The 23582-nt window shown below is 41.9% G+C and overlaps 1 protein-coding gene across 1 annotated transcript in view; it reads right to left on the bottom strand.

Moving 5' to 3' along the window:
• PELI2 (pellino E3 ubiquitin protein ligase family member 2) overlaps positions 1–7053 on the bottom strand; it is a 54957-nt gene extending 47904 nt beyond the window's left edge. Inside the window, exon 1 of the mRNA XM_014072956.2 lies at positions 6704–7053. Within this exon, the coding sequence (XP_013928431.1) occupies positions 6704–6780 (77 nt within the window). The 5' untranslated portion in view covers positions 6781–7053. The remainder of the gene's footprint in view (positions 1–6703) is intronic.
• Positions 7054–23582: the final 16529 nt, after the last annotated feature.

Raw genomic sequence — 23582 nt, 5'->3', positions numbered from 1 at the left:
CGTCTAGCGGCTCCTCGGGGAAGAGCCTTCTCTGTAGCTGCCCCGGCCCTCTGGAACGATCTCCCCCCTGAAATCCGGACCCTCCCCACTCTCTCGGCCTTCCGAAAGGCTGTTAAGACCTGGCTGTTCCGGCAGGCCTGGGGCTGCTGATCTTTGATTGGACTTCAGCCCCATTATAATCGAGTGTATGTTGTGTCTCTTTTAATCTATTTCTTTCTTTATTTTAATCTCTTTTCAATATTTTTAAACTGTTTTATGTAAGCCTCCCAGAGTCCTCTGGGATTGGGCGGCATACAAATCTATTAAAATTACAAATTACAAATTTTCTGTCCTGGAAACAGGTTTTCTCTCGCTTTGGCAAGGTCACTTTTTTGGTTGCTTTGGTATTTGGGTTTAAATACGTGGGGTTGACAAGTGTGTTTTCGATGTTACCGCAAACGAATATTTATATTTCTATTATGAAATAAAAGGGGCAAAACGTGGTTCCCGATCCCCTGACAGCGATCGGAGGCAGGGAAGACGCTCAAAAGGGCAAAAGAACGGGTGAAAGAAACCGAAAAAGCTGCCGGGGGAGTTTGATTTTCAAGCTGAAGCGGTTAAATACTTCCCCGTGAAGTATACCCTGAAAGGGCTCGATGCAACTAAAAAACCCAAACAAACCTGTCTGCAAAAGCAAATTTACAGAACAATCTCCAGGAGATTCTCCCCCCGCCCCAACTTTGCCCACTCCTGAACTGGAGTGATCTCACTCTCATAAATACATAAATGTCGGGTTGAAATTGTGGATTTCCATGCGCCTTTCTGACTTTCAGTGGCCTGAGTCTTTCGGAATGTCCCTGCGGCGGGGGACGGAGGAGGCGGGGCGAGACGGCAGAGCGCGGCAGCGGCGAGAAGCAATACCCCCGCCGCTGTGTCCAACAGGCATCTCACATTTATGTCCACCATAAACGCGATACGCTTGTCGGACACAGCGGCAAGAACGTCCCTGCCGCTGCTGCGCTCTCCCACCTCACCCCCGCCTCCTCCATCCCCGTCCGCTCCGGGTGTTCCCTCCCCCTAAGCCGTTTCATGAACGTCCGCTAACAAAGGATCGGGCTCCCGCCAGCCACAGCATGATTAAACCTCTGCTTTTCTTTTCGAGGCGCCCTTCTCCTTCTCCCAATCCCCCTCCCCAAAAAACCCTCCCACTTCAAACCGGTTTCCCTTTTTACTTATATTTTTTAAATAAAGGATGACATTGCCAAGCAGAGAGCGATGTGCCAGGGGAAAATGCCAGCCGGACCGAGGCTTTAATGGGCTATGGAGGCGAAGAGGAATTACATGGGTTGGCTCTTGGTTGGCACCAAGGGCGCCCCGAGTGGGTTTCGTGGGGGGGGGGCTTTCCTGCAACTGGCTGAGCCCTGAATGGAGGCGACTGTTTTCCTGCGGCTTCTTTATGGCTTTGTCAGCAGCGGGATAGCTTCGTGCAGGCGCGATTCATATGCAGATGGAGAGTCGGGGAAGTAAGGAGGTTAGCAGGAGTTGAAGAAAAGAGGAGTTGAAGAAAAGAGGGGGGCAAGGCGGGAGAGCGCGGCAGTGGCAGGGACGTTCTCGTCACTGCCACGCTCTTGCCTCACCAACCATAATCCTCACCGCACCTCACTGAAGTATACATATACATATTTTATCGCTACATCAATTATAGTTTTAAAAATATATCAGGTAATATCTGCAATCTTGAATAGGTGTATAATTTATCCTTACAAAAAAATTATTGCTATTTTTATTACTAAAATGCATAAATACTTTACAAAATTGCAGACAAATCAGCAGAAAAAATAATGTTTGCAATAAGCACTTTCTAACACAGTTGAGTTTCTTTCAAGTTTACATTTGTACCGGTATTGCTAATTTGACACAGATCAGGATAAAATGCTAAGCATCTTACAAAATTGCATTTTATGTCACTATTTTAAACTTTTCAGTTACTGACAACTTTCTACAAAACTCTTTCTTTGAAACAATTTTCTTGTGGACTTCATTTTTAAAAAACATTAACTGAAGCAAAAAAAGTTTTTTTAAAAAAACTAAAAATAATACTGTTAAAATAGATGAAATTGTAAAGGCACAAAGCATTCATAACATTAATTCACTGATACATTACAAGTTTGCTGAAAAATGAATCTACTTGATGTATCTCTCTAAATGTAAAATAAGACAAATCTAGGATTTTTGGAATAGTTCAAAAAGCTTTAGCAGAAAGCCTTTTTAATCTATTACTTAATTATTCAAATCTCATATCTGATAACTATTTATCAGATTACCGTGATATATCATCACATTCTTTCCCATCCCAAAGTATAAAATATTCTTATCTCTAATAAGTTTATCAATGAATATTTTCCTATGATATTGGTATACTTCTCCAAATTTGGAATAGCTGGCTGTCTAAGTTTAGTACCTTTTTACCACTTCTTGAAATCTTCCTAACTAGCAAATCATGTTTTACTCAACACCGGCTCCCAGTTCGCTTTATGTCCCTTTATTGCTTCAAGTTCCATTGCTGTGGTATTAGTAGATAATTCGATACGAGGGTCAGTTTTATGGTAGGAAATATCAATGCTTTTTATCACACAATCTGAAATGACATTATCTTTTTTCTAAAAAAACCCTCCTCTTTTGTTTCATGGCATATAATCACTTCCTTTTTCTTGGAGATTTTCTTTATTCAATTAATTAATATCATCCAAATTGTACAGGGGGTGCTTCCTCTGTCACAATCCAACTTTCTTTGATTTAGGAAATGATTATTTGATTCACTTTTATTTATTTCTTATTTAAGCCATTTCCATCGCAATCAATCTTTGACAATATAGAGAAATTCATAGAAGTTGATTGGATACCTCATTTTTCTGCCAATAAATAGGTTTTTGTCACAATACAATTAATATACTCACATCTTTAACACATAAGCTATTCAACATCTCTAACCATTTATGAGTGTGATTATCTGATTCACAACCTTGTTACCTAAAGTTCTTCATTCTCAAAGGTAACAAATAGCAGACGATTACACAATTACTTATTCTAGGCTTTTTTAAAAATGCTGAACAGATGTTCAAGCTGTTCTGTGATTATTTTCTACTAATGATACAGCTCTGGGAAGAAGTAGCATTATGCTATTTATGGAATTACTGAGTGATTAAGCTTCTTGAAAAGGTGTCTTAGAAGAGATATAGATGTTTAGAATAAAAACAACAAATAAAATCTAGTTTCTCTGCATTATTGTAAGCTGATTTTGTTCCAATCTCAATTCTCATTCTTGGTGTTCCTTTAAATAGAAATTTAGCTTTATTAAATATGTCATGCTACAATCCAGACAGAATAAGATTAAATGTATCTCTTGCTCAAGCTGAAATACTCATGCATATTAAGTGCCTCTCTAATGACCCTTAATAACTAGCAAAAGTAGTCATTTAGCATTAAAAATCTCTAGTGATTCCACACAGACATTGCAGGGTGGGGGAGGCAAGAAATATAGATATTCAAAACAGAAGTAAGGATAAATTCAGTCCTACAAGATTTTGTGGGGGAAAGCTATTTGCCATTGCACAGTGCAAGGAAAGAAAGAAATAATAATAATAAATATTTGGAAATGGTTCAAGCCACATTCAATTATCCTGAACTTATATCTATAATATTTGTTCCAAGGCTTCCAATTGCATAAAGCAAATAGTACAATTACCTGAATGAAAGATTACATGCTTAACAGAGTTCTAGAAGTGTCAAGACTTCAATAACACAGATGATGTCCATGCTGTCAGCATGTCTCTTCTCCAAGTAAACTGTTCTTTACTGATAGTGATATAAACTAGATATTTCCAATTATTGTTTAGATTAACAACTTTTCTACAAATAATTTTTTCTAGAAAATGTTTGATACCTTTCAAATATTTGAAATCATGTTATATTTTCCTAATTTTCTGAAATCAGCTACAGGAGGTAGCAATGTACCTCATCCCTAAAAAAGCTAAGTCAGATTAAACCTGTTTAGTTCCTGTAGAGGAGACTACTAGGAAATTCAAGATCTTTATAAAGCTTAAAATCAATGGATTTTACAAATAAGTGACAATTGTAAATCACTTTCATGGTATTTCCAAAAAAATTAAATGTGGATGTTCCTTTATGGTCATTATTTATATTTACTTCACTTAATTAAATCCCCCCCAAAAATATTTAAAATAATCAATTTCTTTAGAATCAGATTTTGTCAAGTTTTCTTTTACTGTCACATTCAGTGTTATTAAAAAAATAGCCCTATAAGGCTTAGAAAAAAATGCTAAGAAAAAGGTCTCTGCTACTGATAATTCTTTCAAATCCAATCCCTCCATATTGTTTATGAAATAAGCAAACAGCTTATTCAAAGCACCCAGTAGTGCTATTTCATAGTAAAACTTCCAAACAGTAAATTTAATTTGAAAGTTAGTTTTCATATTCTATTTATTTGATCATGCAAATGTTATGTACTTTTAGTTAACATGTCTAAACACAAGGTTTGCTGGGAGTGGATAAACAGATTTAAATGTCTTATATTCAATTTGTATGGCACTCAGACACAAACTCCACATTCAAACAATAAGGATGGAGAAGAACACCAAACCAGCGACATAGATTCCACCCCACACACCCCCAAATCCCAACTGCTGATGTACATGTTTACTATTTCACATATTCACCAACATCATCCAGTCTTCTCTATCACAAGGCATACTGGAGAAGTAAAACAACAATTAGCACTATAATTAATACATTCTAGAATGGCATGAGATTAATTGTAAAAGCACCCCCGAGTCAGACCTCTCCAAACCAGATGGGTAATGTCGGTTTACCTTCTCCACAGTATGTTTTTTTTTTAAAGCATGCTAAGAAGTATCCAACTTAGAAGCAATTAATTAAAAAATATAGATACTGCAGATTGCTCTTCTCCCAACAGTACAGTACACATTTCAGAAGGCCCAGTGCTTCTCTTTTACCATCCAGAATGCTCTTATAGAACGAGTCCAAGAATTGCACTGACCATCCAACAAAAGCAAACACAAAACAGTCTTAATTTTGGAACAGCTATTATTAGTCCCAACAACTACAGTATCCTGCAATATGGTACAAACTATATCTAAAGCCAAGACAACGAGGTTGACAAGAGCCAATCCCCTGATTCCAATCTATGGGACCAATAGCCAATTAAGCAGGCTCCCAGCATTACACTTCTGTATCACCATATTTTACCCCTTTTGAGATCTTTCATCTCAGACAGAATATGGGGAAAAGATATCGGGTAAGCAAGAATAAACCATAAACCAGGCAGAAGTAGGATCTGCTCAGTCCCAATGAAACAGGGCCTCTCCCCCACCCACACCCACCCCTATAATCAGTGTTTATAATAATCTCACTGCTAAGCATTCAGAATGGGACTACAATACAAACATGCTATTTGCCTGCCCACCCTTCCTCTTACCCCCCCTCCTTTCAATTTCTCCCTCTCCCTCTCTTTCAATACAAAGTTTCCTCTTTCCTCACCTGCACAGATTAATCCCCTACTTCTCCCACCCCTCCATCACGATTAACACCACACCTCTTTGGCACTCCTTTTGCCATCCGGGCAGGCCTTCTAACCAGGCAAGTTGTGTTTCCTCCCCCCCCCCCCTTCTCTCTACTGACCTTCAAGACTAGGGTCCCCAAACTTGGCAACTTTAAGACTTGTGGACTTCAACTCCCAGCAGAGCTGGCTGGAGAATTCTGGGAGTTGAAGTCCACAAGTCTTAAGGTTGCCAAGTTTGAAGACCTCTATGAATCAAGACTCACCATTCCCAACAAGCGGATACATGCCTCCCCGTCCGGTAGGTTTCTCTTCTCCCCCCCCCCCCCCCGCCAACACTCCCAAAACAGTGGAAAGCGAGAGACTCCTCCGGCGCCCCCACACACACACACAGACACACGTCCGAAGTGGGTCCCGGAATACTCTCCGCGTCCTTCTCTCGCCTCAACGAACTTTTCGGGTTCTTTCTTTTGGGGGAGGGAGGAGGAGAGGCTACTAATTAAAACGACCCCGCATATCCTTTACGTCCAACACTCGCCCGCCCTCCTGCCCGGAGGCCCCGAGAGAGAGAGACGCGGCTCCCTCTTGCCCGCTTCAGGATGTTTCCCCGAGGGAGAAATAATTCCTGTCCCGCCGTCGCTTCTCCTCCGCTCGTCAGCCAGGGGGCCGACCTTCCATGCATTTTCCCCGGCTGACCTGAGCTGCCAGGCCCTCTTTGCTCACCCACCCCCACCGGCCCTCCTCGTCCTCCCTCAAGCTTATTACACCTCCGCCCGCCGTCCCACCTAACCGTCGCCCGTCTGCTCCCCGACCGTGGGCCCGAGGCCTCGGGGGACACCCCGCACCCGCAACTCTCTCCCAGCCTCACTTCACTCTCGGGGAGCTTCTCCACAGCTGCCCACCCCCGAAAGGACACCCGCTCGTAACTAGCGCCCCTCGGGCTGCGTTGCCCACCCGAGGCAAAAGGTGGTGGTGGGTGAGACGGGGGGGGGGTCTCCTTCCCACTCGCGCTTCTCCCGCGCCGCCGGCTTCCCCCTCAGCCTCAAAGCAGGAGGGGGGAGATGCCCCGCCGGAGCCCCGACACACCGCAGCGCAGCGCCCCAGTCTTCGCCGCTGCCTCCTCCTTACCCGAGAACCATGAGCTCTCCATATTTGACGGGCTCCTTGTTGGGCGCGCAGTGCTCCTCCTGGCTAGGAGAAAACATGGGGCCACCGCCACGGCCGTGGTCGTCGTCGCTATAATCCCATGCGGGGCAACAACGGCATTCGCCAGAAGAGCCGTTGCAAGAGCAGTCATCAAACAGGACGTTGGGCTGGAGACCTTTCCTTCATAGTCGCGGTGCCAGCCAGTCAGCGGTCGGGCGAAATTACGGGGTTGCCTTTGCTTGGTGCGCCCGCCGACGCGGACCCTTCGCTTCCCCCTCTCTGCACTCAAGCCAACAGCGACAGACACGACTGCCCGGGGGTGCGGGGGGGGGGGGAATGAGGAGAGACCAACTACAGCGCCTACCCAGAAAGGAGGCGTGGAACGGCCCCTCCTCTTGGCTTTCTCCGGGCCTTCCACGCTCCCCTCGCCTTCCGTCTAAAACCGCGATGGTATCTTCCAGTCTGTTATGTAAACATAGAGTACGAAAAGGGAAAGGGGGAAGTTCTTAAAGGGCTGCTGCCCTGTTAAAGCAATGTTTCCTTCATAAGGAAAGACAGGCGTTGTCTACCGCCGCCTACCGGAGGCTTTGTCCGTCCCTCTCTCGGCCAAAAACCTGTCTACAATAATTGACTACTGTACTGTACTCAATTATCGAATAGGTCGGGATGGGATTACCGTACTTAGTACTTAATGAATATGAGCTTAAGTTTAAGAGCGGACAAAGTACGGTAGTATATAAGTAATTTAGGGAACTCACTGCCACAAGTGTGACCATTGTTCTATCTAATAATATAAAGGAGAAGATGGGCATTTACCTCTAGAACCTGAGTAGTAACTAATAGTTACTCTAGCTGGGGATAAAAAGAAGACAATTCTGTAATACCTTTGAGATCCACAAATGTATAATAGCAAAATATTTTCTGGACTATGTACAACAGTAGCATAAAGCATAACTTTGGGATAAATTTAGAGAGTGGAAACAATGAAGATAAAGAGAAATTACTGTAAACAGAGAAGTTAAAAACAGTAATTTATAGTGGTGGCTGTATATAAATTTATTAGATTTTATCCTGCCTTTATAAGTAACTCTAGCCAGCGAATATCTAATGCTCTTTCCTCTTCCTATGCCAACAACAACAACAACAACACAACCCTGTGAGGTGGATTGGGCTGGGAGTGGCTGGCCCAAAGTCACCCAGTTGCTTTTCATACTGAGGCAGGATTAGAACTCACAATCTCCTGGTTTCTAGGCTAGCACCTTAATCAGTACACCAAACTGGGTATGATTGGGTATTGTTGCATATAATACTAAGAATTTTTCATTGATGCAAATACTGCACATTGTGGCTCAGAAAACTCCCATGTTTCCCCATTTAAGCCAATGAGAGATATAGAATTCATTCATTATACCTTAGCTACTTCATCTTGACATTGGTCTTTGAAGTTCAAAAATGCCCACGTTAAAATAAATGACAGACCATCCAGAGAACTTCATCGGTTCTTTTTTCATCTTGTCATTTCTTGTGTCAGACATGTGGCCATTCAGAACTACAATGAGGTATTCCATACTACTGTCACTACTAGAAGATAAAATTAATGCAAAAATTTCACATAGGGAATGACATTTATCATTACCAATTAGTGAGTCTTAGACTTGAGTAATTTTCTGTAAATAATTAAAACTTCTGGAATAGTGATTGTATAAAGTATTGCTCAAATGTAACCTTTCTCAATCCTGGCATGCTGGCTGGGGAATTTTGGAAGTTGAAGCCCACACACATTTTCGCACTGCCAAGGTTAAGAAACTCTGCTATATGGTGTTAGTTCTTGAGGAAGCATAGAAGAAAAGAGATCTAGTCTTCATGCTATAAGTGTGAGCTTTTCTGAAATATTCGGTTGGCATCCATGGAGAATGTGGCAGCCTCAATAAGATCCTTACCAATATTTGTACATAAAATAAACACGCAGCACTTACACAGTGTGCACCTTCCTTTCACAGTCCTTCACAAGCAATTTCACCTCGAGGTCTGCTTCATTGCTACCAACCATAAAAACTGAGAATGCCTTCAGCCAATTCATTGTTCCAGCAGTTCAACAGCAGAGCCAGAAGAATATCATTCAGTCTATAGCTACCCCACATCTTTCATTTGCATTTTCTTATCTTATGTTTATTTGTCTCTTTAGCTCTTAGTATTTCTTACTCTATATGTGCTCTGCATAAATGTAGCTTCACCACATAAAAATGATGTGATGGGCATGTATGCGTTTGTATCCACAGAACTATACTGTGCCTTCTTTTACAGGATGAGCAACTTGTTTGCTGACAAAATGCATGCAATTCCCACCCATCCTTCCACGCCTACTTTTTTGCAATTCATTGTTTAGATCTCTGTGTTAAACTTCAACAACAAATTGATAAGATGCGATTTCCTATCACTTTTTCTGTAGAAAACAGCTGAAAACAGATATACTAAATTTTAGTTTAAACAATCCTTTCCCTGCAAAAACAAGCAACAAATAAACTAAAACAACTCTAAAAATCTCAACACCCCCTAAAACGGGGCGATCTCACACATAGCACAATCAGAGCAACCACATACAGCATCTTTTTTTCTGTGGGGTTTTCATGTTGTTGCCTTTATCACATCCCCAGCCTGTGATTGAAACAGGCTTAAGTCATAATATTAAGTGTTAGGGGATTATTTTCCCTCTTTATCCATCGCAGTCTAAGAGTAACCTCAAGGCATGTAGTATTAGTTAGCCTTTATCCCCTTGGAGGCAAAATTAGCAGTCAGTTGAAAGAGAGAAGCTGGGGTAGTGTAGGGATCAATAAAGGGAATAGCAGTCTTCAAGTTAGGGAGTTTTCTGCTGACTCAAGCAAGAAAGGAGAGCCTTTGGTTCAGCAATGGGGGAAGGCCCTTTGTGGGTGTCACTGCATCCCCTCTCCAAAGTGCTACTCCCAGACACCCAAAAGTTGTCCTTACCTTCTCTATGGCCTCTGAAATCTACAGCCTAGCTTTGGTGAGAAGATTACTTAATGTGACAAACAAGAATTATTTGCCATCTGAGTCAGTTGTTTTACTTGGCTTAATGGTAGATCTACTTTTAGCCTAATCAAAATTCCAGTCATCTAGCCAATATCCTAAACCTGGCAAGTATAGGATTTAACTTTGTTGCTTGTATCCTTATGATTTATATTGATATTGATTGTTTCCTGATTGCTTATTTGTACCCCATGACTATCATTAAGTATTGTACCTTATGATTCTTGATGAATGTATCTTGTACATTGAGAGCATATGCACCAAAGACAAATTCCTTGTGTGTCCAATCACACTTGGCCAATAAAGAATTCTATTCTATTCTATTCTATTCTATTCTAAATGGATCTCCTCCTGGCACCCATCTTCTCATGATATTAGTCTGCAATATCTGTGTTGTTTTTTTAAGATATAGCAGTATCTGGGAAAAGAAACCTACAGTTGGCCGATCATATGGTTTTCAAAGCCAGTGCCCATTTAAATTCACCCCAGCTTATCTAGGGATCACTCTGTTGAACATACAGCTAAAGTAAAATACATCTTCTGTGAATTGTAATTTATCAGCAATTGGAAATGACATTATGAAGTCTCTCACCCACCTATTCAATTTCATCTTCTGAGACTAAAATAAATTGTCTTAACTGCTAGTTTCTTTCTTCAGAGAGTTCTTTTTTTAAAAAAAGAACACTCTATTTTTATTAACTCTAAAAATGTTTTAAATCCATGTTTCCACTTTGGAGTCATTTATATGCTGTTTAATCTTTTTATTTTAGCTTTTTTTCTCTTTAAGGATTTGTCTATGTAAATGCCCATTTTCTCTTTAAAAGGAACACTTTCTCTTCATCTTTCCACTTTGCACACTACTGGATAAAAGGAATCAATTAATGTCTAGCTGAAACATGTTTAAGTACCTAGCCTATTTTATTTTGTTTTTCAGAAGTGACTATCTAAGATAGGAAGTTTTGTCATTGGCTTGCATTGTTTATTTCTTAAAAATTTGAGGTGCTGAATGTATTTGAATATTGGCTACTTAACTGGCATATAAAATCCATAACCTTCCTCTGTGCCATTAGGATCCAATGTTTACGATTCAGTGGTGCACAGTCATCTCTGTTGCAGAGGTGGGTTGCCAATTTTTTTACTACTGGTTCGGGCATGCTCCCACATGCTCCTACTCGCACATGTGAAGCTTCTGCACATGCGCAGAAGCATCCAGGCAGATAGGTGGAGCCTCCCGCCCTTGTTACTACCGGTTCGGCCAATCCGGGCCAAACTGGCAGCAACCCACCTCTGCTCTGTTGCTTGTCAAGTTTAGCTCTCCCTGTTCATAGGTTTGGGATAACTTTTTCCCCAGCCCCACCTCTTCATCCTTCCATTTATTAACAATTTACTTCTTCCTCTACTTCTTTTTTCACTCTTTGCTTTATCTTCTCTTCAGCTTTCCAATTTATTTCCCAGTGTATTATTTTCATTTAATCCATTGAAATCACAACCCTGTTCTTGCTTTGCTTGCTTTCCAATTAAAAATACTTTCATATCTAGGCATTGTGTTATAGAGCCCTGCTCTCACATTCTACATAAATGGATCTTAGATTTTAGATAATTAGAAGGTTCCTGAACTTTCTGTGCAACTCACAGTATCCCTATACTAGGCATTATTTGAAAAAAACAACCACAGGTATATGTATTACCTAAAACACTGGTGCTGCATATAAATCATGATTGCTCAACTTATTTCTGAGATTCCTAAATGCAGGAATTGGGTATTCTAATTTCAAGAAAAGAAGGACTGGGGTGACATGATAGCAGTGTTCCAATATCTAAGGTACTGCCACAAAGAAGAGGGAGTCAAGCTATTCTCCAAAGCACCTGAGGGCAGGATAACAAGCAATGGATGGAAACTAATCAAGGAGAGAAGTAACTTAGAATAAGGAGAAATATCCTGACAGTTAGAACAATTAATCAATGGAACGACTTGCCTCCAGAAGTTGTGAATGCCCCAACACTGGAGGCTTTCAAGAAGAGATTGGACAGCCATTTGTCTGAAATGATATAGCGTCTCCTGCTTAAGCAGAGAGTTGGACTAGAAGCCTGAAAGATCCCTTTCAACTCTGTTATTCTGTTATGCTTCACTTATGCTGTAAACATGTTTAACATAACATGGAACCATACCAATGAAGGATGAGAGCTGGGTGGACCTTCATTATCTAAAAACCTAGTAGATATTGCATCTTCAGCAAAGCAGTCTGAAACTTGCTTATTCTGAACTAATCCTATGCATACTTACAAAGAAATGAGATAAATTAATGGGGGCAGTTGAAAGATGAATGGGCATGTGCTGTTAAACATATGTGATCGATTTTGCTCCCATTCATGAAAAATATGAAGGGCATATTCCACCAAGAATCCACTTGGGACCATTTTGGCCAATGAACTCAGAGGACTGGGATTAGTGGCAAGTGTAGATTTAATAAAACAATCCTCAGTTCTACTCAAAGCTCATGTTAAGACAACAGAGCTCATCTGTTTTATGGACACCTTCTCCAGTGTGATGCTTTCCAAATGTGTAAATTTTCTGGTCCTAAAATTTGTACTAGTAAGGCTTTGGACATGCTGCCTGGAAAGAGCACCAACTAAAAAAGCTCCGCATTGTAGATATTGTGTCAGGCTCCAAAAATTAAGAAAAATACATAGTGATTCCTCCAAACACATTTCTTTATAGTTCTACACCTACAGACAGAATCTTGCCAAAGTAAAGCAGACTACTTCCTATAAGAAGCAGGTACTCTGGAAACTATTAGGGAAGGGCTGCCTTCACTTTCTTTCTCTCACACAAAGTGTCTGAATTAAATTGTCTCTTAGTCTTCTGGAATTTATTTATTTATTTATTAAATTTATTTCCCACCCTACTCATTTCGAAGTGACTCTGAGTGGCTGACAACATTCAATGCACCCTCTCCCTCCTGGGAATCCAGGCCAATATATTCCATCCTACATTGTAGGAGAAGAGAGGCATTAGTCTAGGCTACCAACAAATCAGAAGTCTGGTGGCACTTTTTGTCTTATTCAACAATGTTATTAAAAGGCAAAAATTATTTGTTAGTTAGAAAAAGTACTTCTGATGAAGTTTTGTACAATGCTTTGCAGTGGTGTTCTGCTGATTTCTATTCCATTTTCTTCCAGGCTGGAATGACAAACATTCTTACTGCTAAGGAGAACCAAGCAGTAACAAGAAGTAACAAAAAGCATTCCTTCTCTCTTGAGAATAAAATCCCTTAAAATCTGTTCCACTCTTATCACTGTTTTCAGTTATAAGACAAAAGCAAACATCTCAGCCTCTATTTATGCACTAAAACTTATTCCATTAATGTTTGTAGAACAGATTGTGGTGGGGAGATAAGCTGACTAAATTTGGTAGTATAACTTTTTAAATGGTTGTCCAGCTTTTCTTCAATGATTTAGCCTCTTATCTCCATCTCATTCTCCCTTACCAATATTTGTGGGTTCTTGACTTTTATCATCGTCTTCTTCTTTTCTTTTGCATAATCTCTTACTTTATTCTTTACATGTTTTAAAAATAAAATTGTGAACAAAATGTTTTGTGGATTCCAAAGATACTAGAGAAAATACCCTAATTCACCAACAGCACTTACCTAACACATACACCTTTCCATCAGGAAAATGCAGGCAGCAAGTTTCAGAGGCTTCCAGGCCATTGTGAGAAGTTCTACATCTAAATATATTTTATTATTTATATGGTTTTCATCTTCCCTTAAAATATTGACAGAACCCATAATGGTCTGAGAATCAGTGTCTCCAAGTTAATCAAATTAGCAAACTTCCTCAAACCCCAAAATAAGTAGACCTAATCCACATATCAAAAGATAAAATGCAAACAGAGTTAATTAAATTAAGTCTCCCAGCAGAAGGGCATGTTTACAAGAATACACACACACACCTTAGTACGTAGACACTTCCATACCCTGGACAAGCTCCCCCTATAAAATTTTGCCACTGCATCCCATTTCTCTGCAGCCTGCCCCTAAAAGCAAACTGCTTTTATTCCTAAAAGCAAACTGCTTTGCTTTTAGGAATAAATGTTTCTTCTTTCCTCACAGCTGTCTGGATCTCATTTTTTATTTATTCTTGTGCAACCCCAGCTCAAGTTGGAACCCCAAATTATTCTTCTGACACCAGTCAAAATTATTAATCTACTAGAGTAAGGGAAGTAGCCCTGACTGAAACAAAATCTGGCCATTAATTTCTTTGGCACAGACATTCTGCTGCTCATTCCAACGATAAGGAGGAAATGGAGAAAAGCAGCTAATCTTTAAACATAGAAAGTTTTCCTATCTGCTTCCAAGGAGAAGGATGAGATTTTATTAAAACCAAGAGCTGAATTATTACATAGTTATCTTTTTTATTAGGAGGAGGCTGCAGCTAAGAAAGCTGTGCCATAACTCACTGTCAGAGTAAGCACACGCTTGTGCATAAAACAAGCAAGGAATAAAACATAAACAAACAGCTGCACATCACTCATATAACTTCCTCCTGTTTCTCGCATTTGACCCCCAAATGCAGTTATCTAAAGATTTGCATTTCTCTTCTTCTTTATAAATTAAAATAGTTATTTTTTCATTCATGTCTCAATAATTAGGATCAGATAAATCCAAAACTAACTGGCCAGAATCTTGCTTTAGTTAAAAGCACACAAATAGATTGTTGAGGATCGATTACAAAAAGAACTGAATCCAGCCAGAAGTATCCACAGGAAGGTCTATGCTCTGCTTCACCTGATGTACCAGTTATACTAGTGGTGAATGTTTTTTTACTACTGGTTTTGTGGGCATGGCTTGGTGGGCATGGTGTGGCTTGGTGGCCATGGCTTGGTGCGCGAGGCAGGGGAATGATACTGCAAAATCTCCATTCCCGACCTACTCTGGTGCCAGCCAGAGGTAGCATTTGCCAGCTCTCTGAACTACTCAAAATTTCTGCTACCGGTTCTCCAGAACCTGCTGGATTTCACCCCTGAGTTGCACCCTTTCTAGATCATGAATCCCTATGTGGTAAACTACCAGGACAACAGTTGGGAGTAATTTACACATGCCAATAGCTGGATTTGCACACTATTCCAGACAAAACTAAGCAAATTATCTAACCCACATTTGTTGAAAAGTTTATTTATTTATTTATTTAGTTAGTTAGTTAGTTAGTTAGTTAGTTAGTTAGTTAGTTAGTTAGTCAGTCAGTTAGTCAGTTTGTCAAACATGTACGATATAACAGGTATAAGAATAAACATGTAAATGAGTACATGAAATGAGTACAAATAAATGGGGACAGTAGGACAGGAACTGTAAGTATGCTGGTACGCTTATGCACGCCCCTTACAGACCTCTTAGGAATGGTGTGAGGTCCATGGTAGACAGTTTAAGGTTAAAGCTACAGGCTTTAGAGGAAGTAACAACAGAGGCAGGTATAGCATTCCAGGCATTGGCCACTCTATTGCTGAAGTCATCTTTTCTGCAATCGAGTTTGGAGCGGTTTACCTTTCGTTTGTTTGCCCGTCTATTATTGCGGTTGAAGTTCTGGGAGGCTGATGTGTCCTGGTTGGGTATTCTGTCATCTGCAGTTCCAGTGCATCTAGATAGCCCAAACCTGAAGAAATCTACACTAAATAATCATTAATGTATACCAATGGATTTTAGAGAACCATGTAGTGTACACACAAAATATAATTCTGTACATTACAATTGGATAGACCGATTTTTAGCTACTAAAAGTGCTGATTAGGTAGAATAATCTAGTTGTTCTGGTATATTCCTATCCAAGAAAAATAAATGTTCTTTAACTCATTTGACCTTTTTTTTTTAAACATTGGAATAAGTTAAAGATTCTCCTCTCCATCAGTATGTGAAAGGTAATAAAAGGATAGCCACTGACATTTATGAGGATAAAGAGGATCAGAATTGTTGCAAAGAGACCTCATACGTATTCTGTTTTGGAGTTTCAAATATTCAGACTGTTTCATAGACCACAAAGAATGCAAAAACTCAATTCTGCTGGATGAAAAGCTGACTTTTTTTTAAGAATTTGAAGGCGTTTAGACTTCTAGTCTTCTGATTAGTTCCAGGATTCATCTTGGAAATCCCTCAAGAATGTTGGAGATAGAAATTTTCTTTCTTATGTACCAGCACTTCTGAGAATAGGAATCTACCCAGATAAGGGATTAGTGAAGAGATCTGTTTACAGGAAATACATTATAAAAATATGCAAAACCTAACACCTAGTTAGCTGTAGCCTATTCCAAAGATACTCCAAGAATGTGTGTTCTTTGAATGTGTGCTTCGGAAGAAAGGCAGAAGAAAGAGATCTCAGATTAGCAAATTTAGACACCAGGAACAGAGGGAATGTTAGGTAAAGGGGGCGGGGGAGACACAGAGTAAATAGTTAATATTTTGTCTATATCTAATTATCACTTTGGGTCAGTAGATCAGGATTTGTACCTTAAATAGAGAGAGTAAGTATTCAGTACCAGATAAATATACCATTTCTCAATTGTTTTGATAGGGACGTGTCCAGAATGGCACAGTCTATGGAAATGAAGTTGGCAAAAAAAAGTGACATAAAATAAGAACCTCTTGCAGTTGTGTAATTTGTGCCAAACAAAATAGGCACTTATTTTAAAAAGATAGGTCATGAATTCAGTGGTGGGATTCAGCCAGTTCGCACCTATTCAGGAGAATTAACTTAGTTTATTAACTTTCTAAGCAGTTCGGAGAACCAATTGTTGGAAGAAATCTCCTTTTGCTTTTCTTTTCAACTTTACAGGGCTAATCCTGTAAGGAAGGCAGGAAGGAAGCATTCTGGTGTTGTTTCTAGCTTAATCTTTATTGCCCTGCTTACAGAAACTGCCTCTCCGGTTAACCCTCATTACATTGTAACAGCTAAGGCAAAGTGCCCATCAACGTGAGTTGACCACACCCATTCAGTCACATGACCACCAAGCCCCGCTTACCCAGCTGGTCATTAGGGCAGAAAACTGGTTGTTAAATTATTTGAATCCCACCACTGCATGTATCCTGGATTTTATTAATCACCATCTAGGTACTTCCTGGGCTTCGAAGCAGAGATGCAGAATCTGGGTCTCTTGTAGCTGTCACGTTCCGGCATTCACGTTGCATACAAACAGAGATTCAGTTTGTTTGGTGAAAAACTTTTATCTCTATCTAACAAACTATTTGATAACCAGCACTAAATGAGAATGATACAAAGATAATCAAATCCAAGTCAGTTCTAATCAAGTTAACACCATCTCTCTCTCTCTCTCTCTCTCCCTCTCTCTCTCTCTCTCTCTCTCTCTCACACACACACACACACACACACACACACACACACACATATATATCACTACTTCCATTCTCTGTCCTTCGGCTCGTCACAAGAGACCATCCAGGCAGAAACCCAATATTTTTACTGTTGCCTTTTTGTTACATTTTGTTGTATTTGTGCTGATAAATAAATAAAGGGAGACTAGTATAGATCTATTTCAAGCTATTTAGCTCTCATCAGGTAGCCATACTCTTACTGGGATTCGAACCTGTGCTATATTACATCTTAGGCAAACGTCTTAGCCATTAAGCCATTAAGCCACAAGTTCTTCTCCTTATCAGCTGAAGCCAGGGAAGAAGGTATATATTTAATGTCCATATATATATATTCCATTACCCCACCCAGCTCCACCCACAACTCCACCCAGATGATTCACACCCACCATCACCAATCACCATGACCCACACCCTCATCCACACCCCCACACTCCCACTCAGTGTCATCATAGCCTCTTTCCTGGTTAGCCGCATCCGAGCAGAAGAGTTACGTCAGAGTAGGCAGTTGCACCCGAGTAGAAGAGCCACATGCAGCTACAGGCTCAATTGACATCAGAGAGCCAGCATCAACGTGGCAGTGTTAGTGGCGTGTAAGCATGGCTGAACGGGCATGGTGATGGACAGGGTCCCGCTGGATGGCAGCCTGAGGGCTGACAGTAGCCTTATGCACAAATGCAGGACTTATCCCCGTGATTACTATCGGATTATAATTTTGAAAAGTAGAAGAGGAAGACCCTTAAATATCCAGGAAATAATCAAAGAATCCAGAATCAAATTTATTTATTTTAATAAACCCATAATCTTCAGTTCAGACCATCAGTTAAGCTTTCCCAGAATCAATGATTTGTTTAATACAAAGGAAATGTACGGTATTACGTCTAAATGAGGAGGGTTAACCTCAGTTTAAAATGCTACCTCTCAAGAGTTGTAATTGTGATTTTAAAAAGCAAAGTGTGCTTAGTCTTGCCCTGTACTTGTCATTTTATGAATTATAATTGCTGTGACCCAAAACCTGGCAAGTTAGAGTGGATAAATGGGTTCTTGTCTGTCAAAAAAAAAAACAGCATAAAATTTCTCATTTTGACCTATATAATACAGATTGACGAAGAATGGTTGGCTGCTCTGGTCCTAGGGCTAGTTTAAAAGCACATGTATGATGACTTCAGGGCTACCTGTGCTACAAGGACAAAAGTATGTTTTGCGGGGGTGGGGTGGAAATAAATTTAAAGGAATTTATTTTTTATTTCTCCTTTGTAATATAGGCAGGGACGTGCAGTCAGGAGAGGCAGGGAAAGCAGGGCCTCACCACTGTCATCAAGAAAAGAAAAGAAAATGTAAAAGGAAAAAGGCTGAGGTAGTTGCTGCCAGAGTCATGTGCCTCATTTAGTCTATCTTTATGATCACTCGAGCAGAGTTAAGCAAGGATTAAAAGCCGAAAAATTCCTTATGTAGACAAGGCACGTGGTTCTCTTGCCTCCTCCTGTAGAGGGCACTTTTTTTAGAGGCTTTTTAAATAGTTAAGCAGAGTCATCCATTGGGGACTCTGGCAGCAGCTAATCCAGCCTGACCTCAGCAGCTCTTGCCTTTTTCCTTTTACATTTTCACATTTTCATCATGGCAGGCAAGAGCAGAGTTGAAATCCTCTGTGATTGTGAAACAGCTGGAAAAGGTATGTGGGTCGGAGGGAGGGGGAGGAGTTCAAAATTAATGTAATTTATTGTAAGTAATTTGTGTGTGCATGTGTTTGTTTCTTCACTTCACTCAAACAAACTCTCTCTCAATTTGAGAGAGAGTTTGTTTGAGAATAAAGGGAACGGGGAGAGGCAGGGAGGGCAGCTTGTTTGAGAAGAGAGGGGCAGCCTTGTTTGAGAAGATACGGGCAGCCCACCAGCAGAGGCGGTCTTTTACCCGCCTCTGCTGGCGGGCTGGCACTTTCTCTTTTGCCCACTGTGCCTCCCTTCCCTTTCTCCTCTCCCCCCACTGGGAGCCCCATCCTGCTCCCCTCCCTCTTTCCTCCCCCTCCTCTCCCCTTTCTTCGCCGGCTGTAACTGAGCGAGGAGGCACCCCTGGCCAGGCCACTCACACCCGCGTCCAGTCCGCTGGAGCTCACCGTGCCGGGGGGAGGAATGAGACCCCATTGTCCCGCGGAGCCCGCCGCCGCTTGAGCAGGGGGGACGAGGAGGAGAAGAGCAGTGAGGCCTTGTGCCAGCCGGCTAGCCAGGCGGGGAGTAGGTCGGGTGGGGGGTGGGTGGGCTGGCTGGCTGGGGAGGGGGGAATCATGGCCACTCAGGTGGCCCTCACCCCCACTGCCAGCAGCTTGGGTGTCCCGGCTCCGTCCCGCAACAGAGGTGTTCCACATCTATGGCGGACACAGCGGCGGGATGTCTGAATGAACACCCCGCCTCTGTGTCCGACAGAGGGGTCCCGCGTCTATGGCGGACACAGCAGAACATCCCGGCACTGTGTCTGCCATAGGGACATCTCTGCCGCTGTGTCCGACATAGCGAGGCTTTTGCCCGCTTACCTCACCAGCCATAAACGTCACCGCACGTCACTGAATATAGGATACATGCAGGGGTGGGCTTCAAAATTTTTAGCAAGAGGTTCTCTGTCCAGTTGTTGGGTGGGCATGGCCATGGTGGGTGTGGCCTAGTCAGCCTCCTGCACCATGGCAGGGGGTGGTTTTTTGCCCTCCTTGGGCTCTGGAGGTTTCCTTCGAGTCTCCGGAAGGGCAAAAATGGCCTCCCCATGCTTCGGAGACCCTCTGAAGGCCTGAAATGGGCCCATTTCCAGACTTCCTGAACTTCTGGTAGGCCCATTTTTCACACTCCCCGAGGGACCACACCCTGCACTTACCTGCATCCAAAGCAGGCTGCGTGGAGACTCCTGGAGGGGCGGGGTGGGTGGGGCCAGCCAGAAGTGGGATTTGGGGGTTTTCCGAACTACACAGAATCTTAGCTAGATCCTGCTGAACCCCTGTGAACCCCCAGCAGCCCAGCCCTGGATACATGGCTATCAAGAGTCTAACCTAGTACCAGCAGATGTAATGTCGGGCTTGTTGGAAGAAATGTCCTTCTGGGTTCGGCTCCAAGTCGTGAAAAAGACACTGGAGACATGGAGGCTGCTTGGAAAGATGGTTTTAATGGTGGACAGGACCACATGGCTTGAGTCCTGAACAGAAAAGGTGATCACATGCTTCAATGTTGGTAGAGAAGAGAAGGGAAGGGAAGGCAAGGAAGGAAGAGAAGTTGAGGTTTTATGCCCTCTCTGGCCTTTGATCTTGAGCTTGTTTTCTGATTGGTTGTCAAGACTCCCATGGGGCCATGCAGGGGCAACTCTCTAGGCTGCGTTTTGAATCCAGCTTTGGTTGAGTTCTCAGATGCCATGTGGCGAGTTGGGTAAAAGGGCCAATATTATCCTGCCTTAATCCCATCACTCTGGAGCTGAAGGGGAGAACTCTTTATTATGTAAAGTGGACTAGCTCCTGCTTTAATGGCTCATTGACAAAGTGGGGATGGGCAGGAAGCTGCAGGAAGCTATTCTGTCTTTTAAAACATGTTTCTTCCTTTTCACATCCAGAGAAATATTCTGCCTTTTCAATATTTTCTAGGATATTTCATTTTTCTGGGAGAGGGCTGGGTGATAACTTCCTACAGGCTGTAGTCCAACAGACAAGTTGCCTGAAACTAACTGAAGGCCATCGGGTCAAGAGAGACTGTTTCAGTTGTTTTCCTCTTCTTCCTCACCATTTTTGAACTCTTGCAGGGTCGTCCTGTTTCCGTAAAGGAGTTGTGGCGGGGGGGGGGGTAGGGTCATATTTCACAGGATGGGTTGAACTAGACATCTCAATCTGTCTTTCTACATACGGGTGAACCTTCCCTCCCTCCACGGCCTCCTGTGACGAGGCAAAGCACCGAACCACAATTTTTAACAGTTGCAGACATTCCTCCTTGTAACTGAAGCAACAAATACTTTCCCAGCAGCTCCACAACAGCAGTTCATTTAGGAGAGCTCCCGCAGCTGCAGTCGATTATCGGCAAGAACTTTAAATAACTCGTAGGTGGGGCCTTTGGGATTACTCAGGCCGAACTTCCTAAAGTGGTGAAGGAGGCCTTTTGTTGAAGGCTTCTCCTCTTCAATGACATTTACAAATAGCTTTGGCCAAGCTTCTTTTCCCCAGCTATTGGCATCCTTGCAGTAGTTTTTAAAAAATGGCTTTCATTTCAACGAAATAAATGAGGCCTTTGCTTAGGGTTATCACCTTTCCCGCAGGGACGAACTCTGAACATTGTTTATGTGTTTTATGGCAGTGCTGTAAGGAATTCACTAGCGCCCGTGATGAACCTCTGTGATGCCACAAAAGGCTTGTTTGCAGAATTTCACACAGCGGAAGAACTCAGTTCATCTGTGCAAGTCATCAACACAGTCCTCATCAGCATCATACTTCAACCCATCTTTATGGTTTGCCTTGTAATCCAATCCCAGATGAATATGATTTCGGTTATTCAGAAACACGGATTTGGAAATCTAGACTATAGAACATGTGAGCAAACCTTTCTCCAAACTCTTATATAATTGTCCTATGTGTCTGCAAAAGATTTTTTTTTTATAAAAAGAAAGGAGACAGTGGCATGCAGAGAACTATTTTGAAGCTCCTCTAGTCTCTCATCTTTGTGATCGGAAGGTGGAAGAGATACTTAATCCTAGAGTTGGTGTAATTTCTGCAATTGGATGGCACAAGCTGGTTTAAATTAAGGTAAGTAAGCTTAAAACAAAATATTCCACTACTAGAATAGATCAATATTTTTCAAACATGGCAACTTTTAAGATGCTGGCTGGGGAATTCTGGGAGTTCAAATCCACAAATCTTAATTTTGCCAAGTTTAAAAAATGTCATAGATTGAGCTTTGGTCCACATACGTACATACAACATGTTAGTTCTGTTAAAAGAAGTTTCCGTCCGATTCTGAGCCAAGTTACCCAATGAAGAACGCAGAACGATTGCTCCATGTTGAGATAGAATTTTATTCTGGACAGCAAAACTGATGATCAGCAATTCAAAGTTGGCCAAAACTGGGAATGTTGAGAGGAGTAATATTTATACTAATAATGGGCTTTGATCGTGAGGTGTGTAAATGTGTCAGTTGAAGTGTTTTACCCTGTAGACGTGTAAAGTCCAATGAGGAAATCTCTCTCCCTCCCTCTGTCTCTCTCTCGTTCTGTGGGGTGCATTGATCTTTTCTAGGTGTGGCATTTTATGAGGGGGGTCTGGCATCAAAGATTTGGGTGAGAAGTCTGGCATTGGAAGCAGTATTGTGATTAGGAGATTTCCCTATCTTGAGGGGACTTTGCTTCCTGATTAATTCATAGGTAATTATCTGGCTTCCTGGGGAGACACGTTTTGTCAATTTCAGCCTACACAGCATGAAAACCGGTCTTAACTGGTTTTTGTAACTTTTTACAGGTAGTCCTCAATTTATAAACACAACTGAGCTCAAAATTTCCCTTGCTAAGCCAGACAATTGTTAAGTGAGCTTTACCCCATTTTATAAACTGTTTGCCACAGTTGTTATATCGATCACTGCAGTTGTTAACTTAGTAATATGGTTGCTAAATGAAACTGGCTTCCCCATTGACTTCGCTTGTCAGGAGGTCGCAAAAGGTGATCACGTGACCACCCTGGACACTGCAACCATCATAACTACATGCCAGTATCCAAGCATTCAAATTTTGATCACATGACCATGGAGAAGCTGCAACTGTTTTGTGAAAAATGGTCATAAGATGGGGTTTTTTGTGCTGTTGTAACTTTGAACAGTCACTAAATGAATAGTATAATAGTCTAGGATTACCTATCTGTGGGTCAGGGGCAGCGGTGGGTTCCAGATTGCGTTCCAACGGCCCCAGAATCACCCACATGCACGCACCCAGCGTGCGCATACACGCACACGGTGTGCGCATGTGTTGTAGCATCAAATGATGCTTCAGCACGATGCTCCAGTTTCTCAGTGGAGTGTCACACAGGCACCATACGTGCGTGGAAGCGCCAAAAGCTTAAAGCACAGGTAAGGAGTGCGAGCAGGCCCTCCGGAGCACCGTACCAGAACGGTACCCAGTGCTACAGGCAGAATCCGGTACACCTGTACTGGGGCATACCGCCTGCAACCCACCACTGGTCAGGGGAGGCTTTTGCCTGTAGAATGGAAGGAAGGGTGGGACATGGGTATTTTCTTTTTACAGTTCCATTGTGCTTGCAGGTTTTTTTTCTGTATTTACATCACCACTATTAGGAGAAGATGGGAGGGTCAGATACAATACAATACAATACAATAGCAGAGTTGGAAGGGACCTTGGAGGTCTTCTAGTCCAACCCCCTGCCTAGGCAGGAAACTCTACACACTTCAGAAAAATGGATATCCAACATCTTCTTAAAG

The sequence above is a fragment of the Thamnophis sirtalis genome, unplaced genomic scaffold (genome assembly GCF_051295495.1).
Source record: "Thamnophis sirtalis isolate CommonGarterSnake01/CBP01778 unplaced genomic scaffold, rThaSir2_p1.2 scaffold_1, whole genome shotgun sequence".
Lineage (NCBI taxonomy): Eukaryota > Metazoa > Chordata > Lepidosauria > Squamata > Natricidae > Thamnophis > Thamnophis sirtalis.
This window is presented reverse-complemented; position numbering and strand designations above follow the sequence as displayed.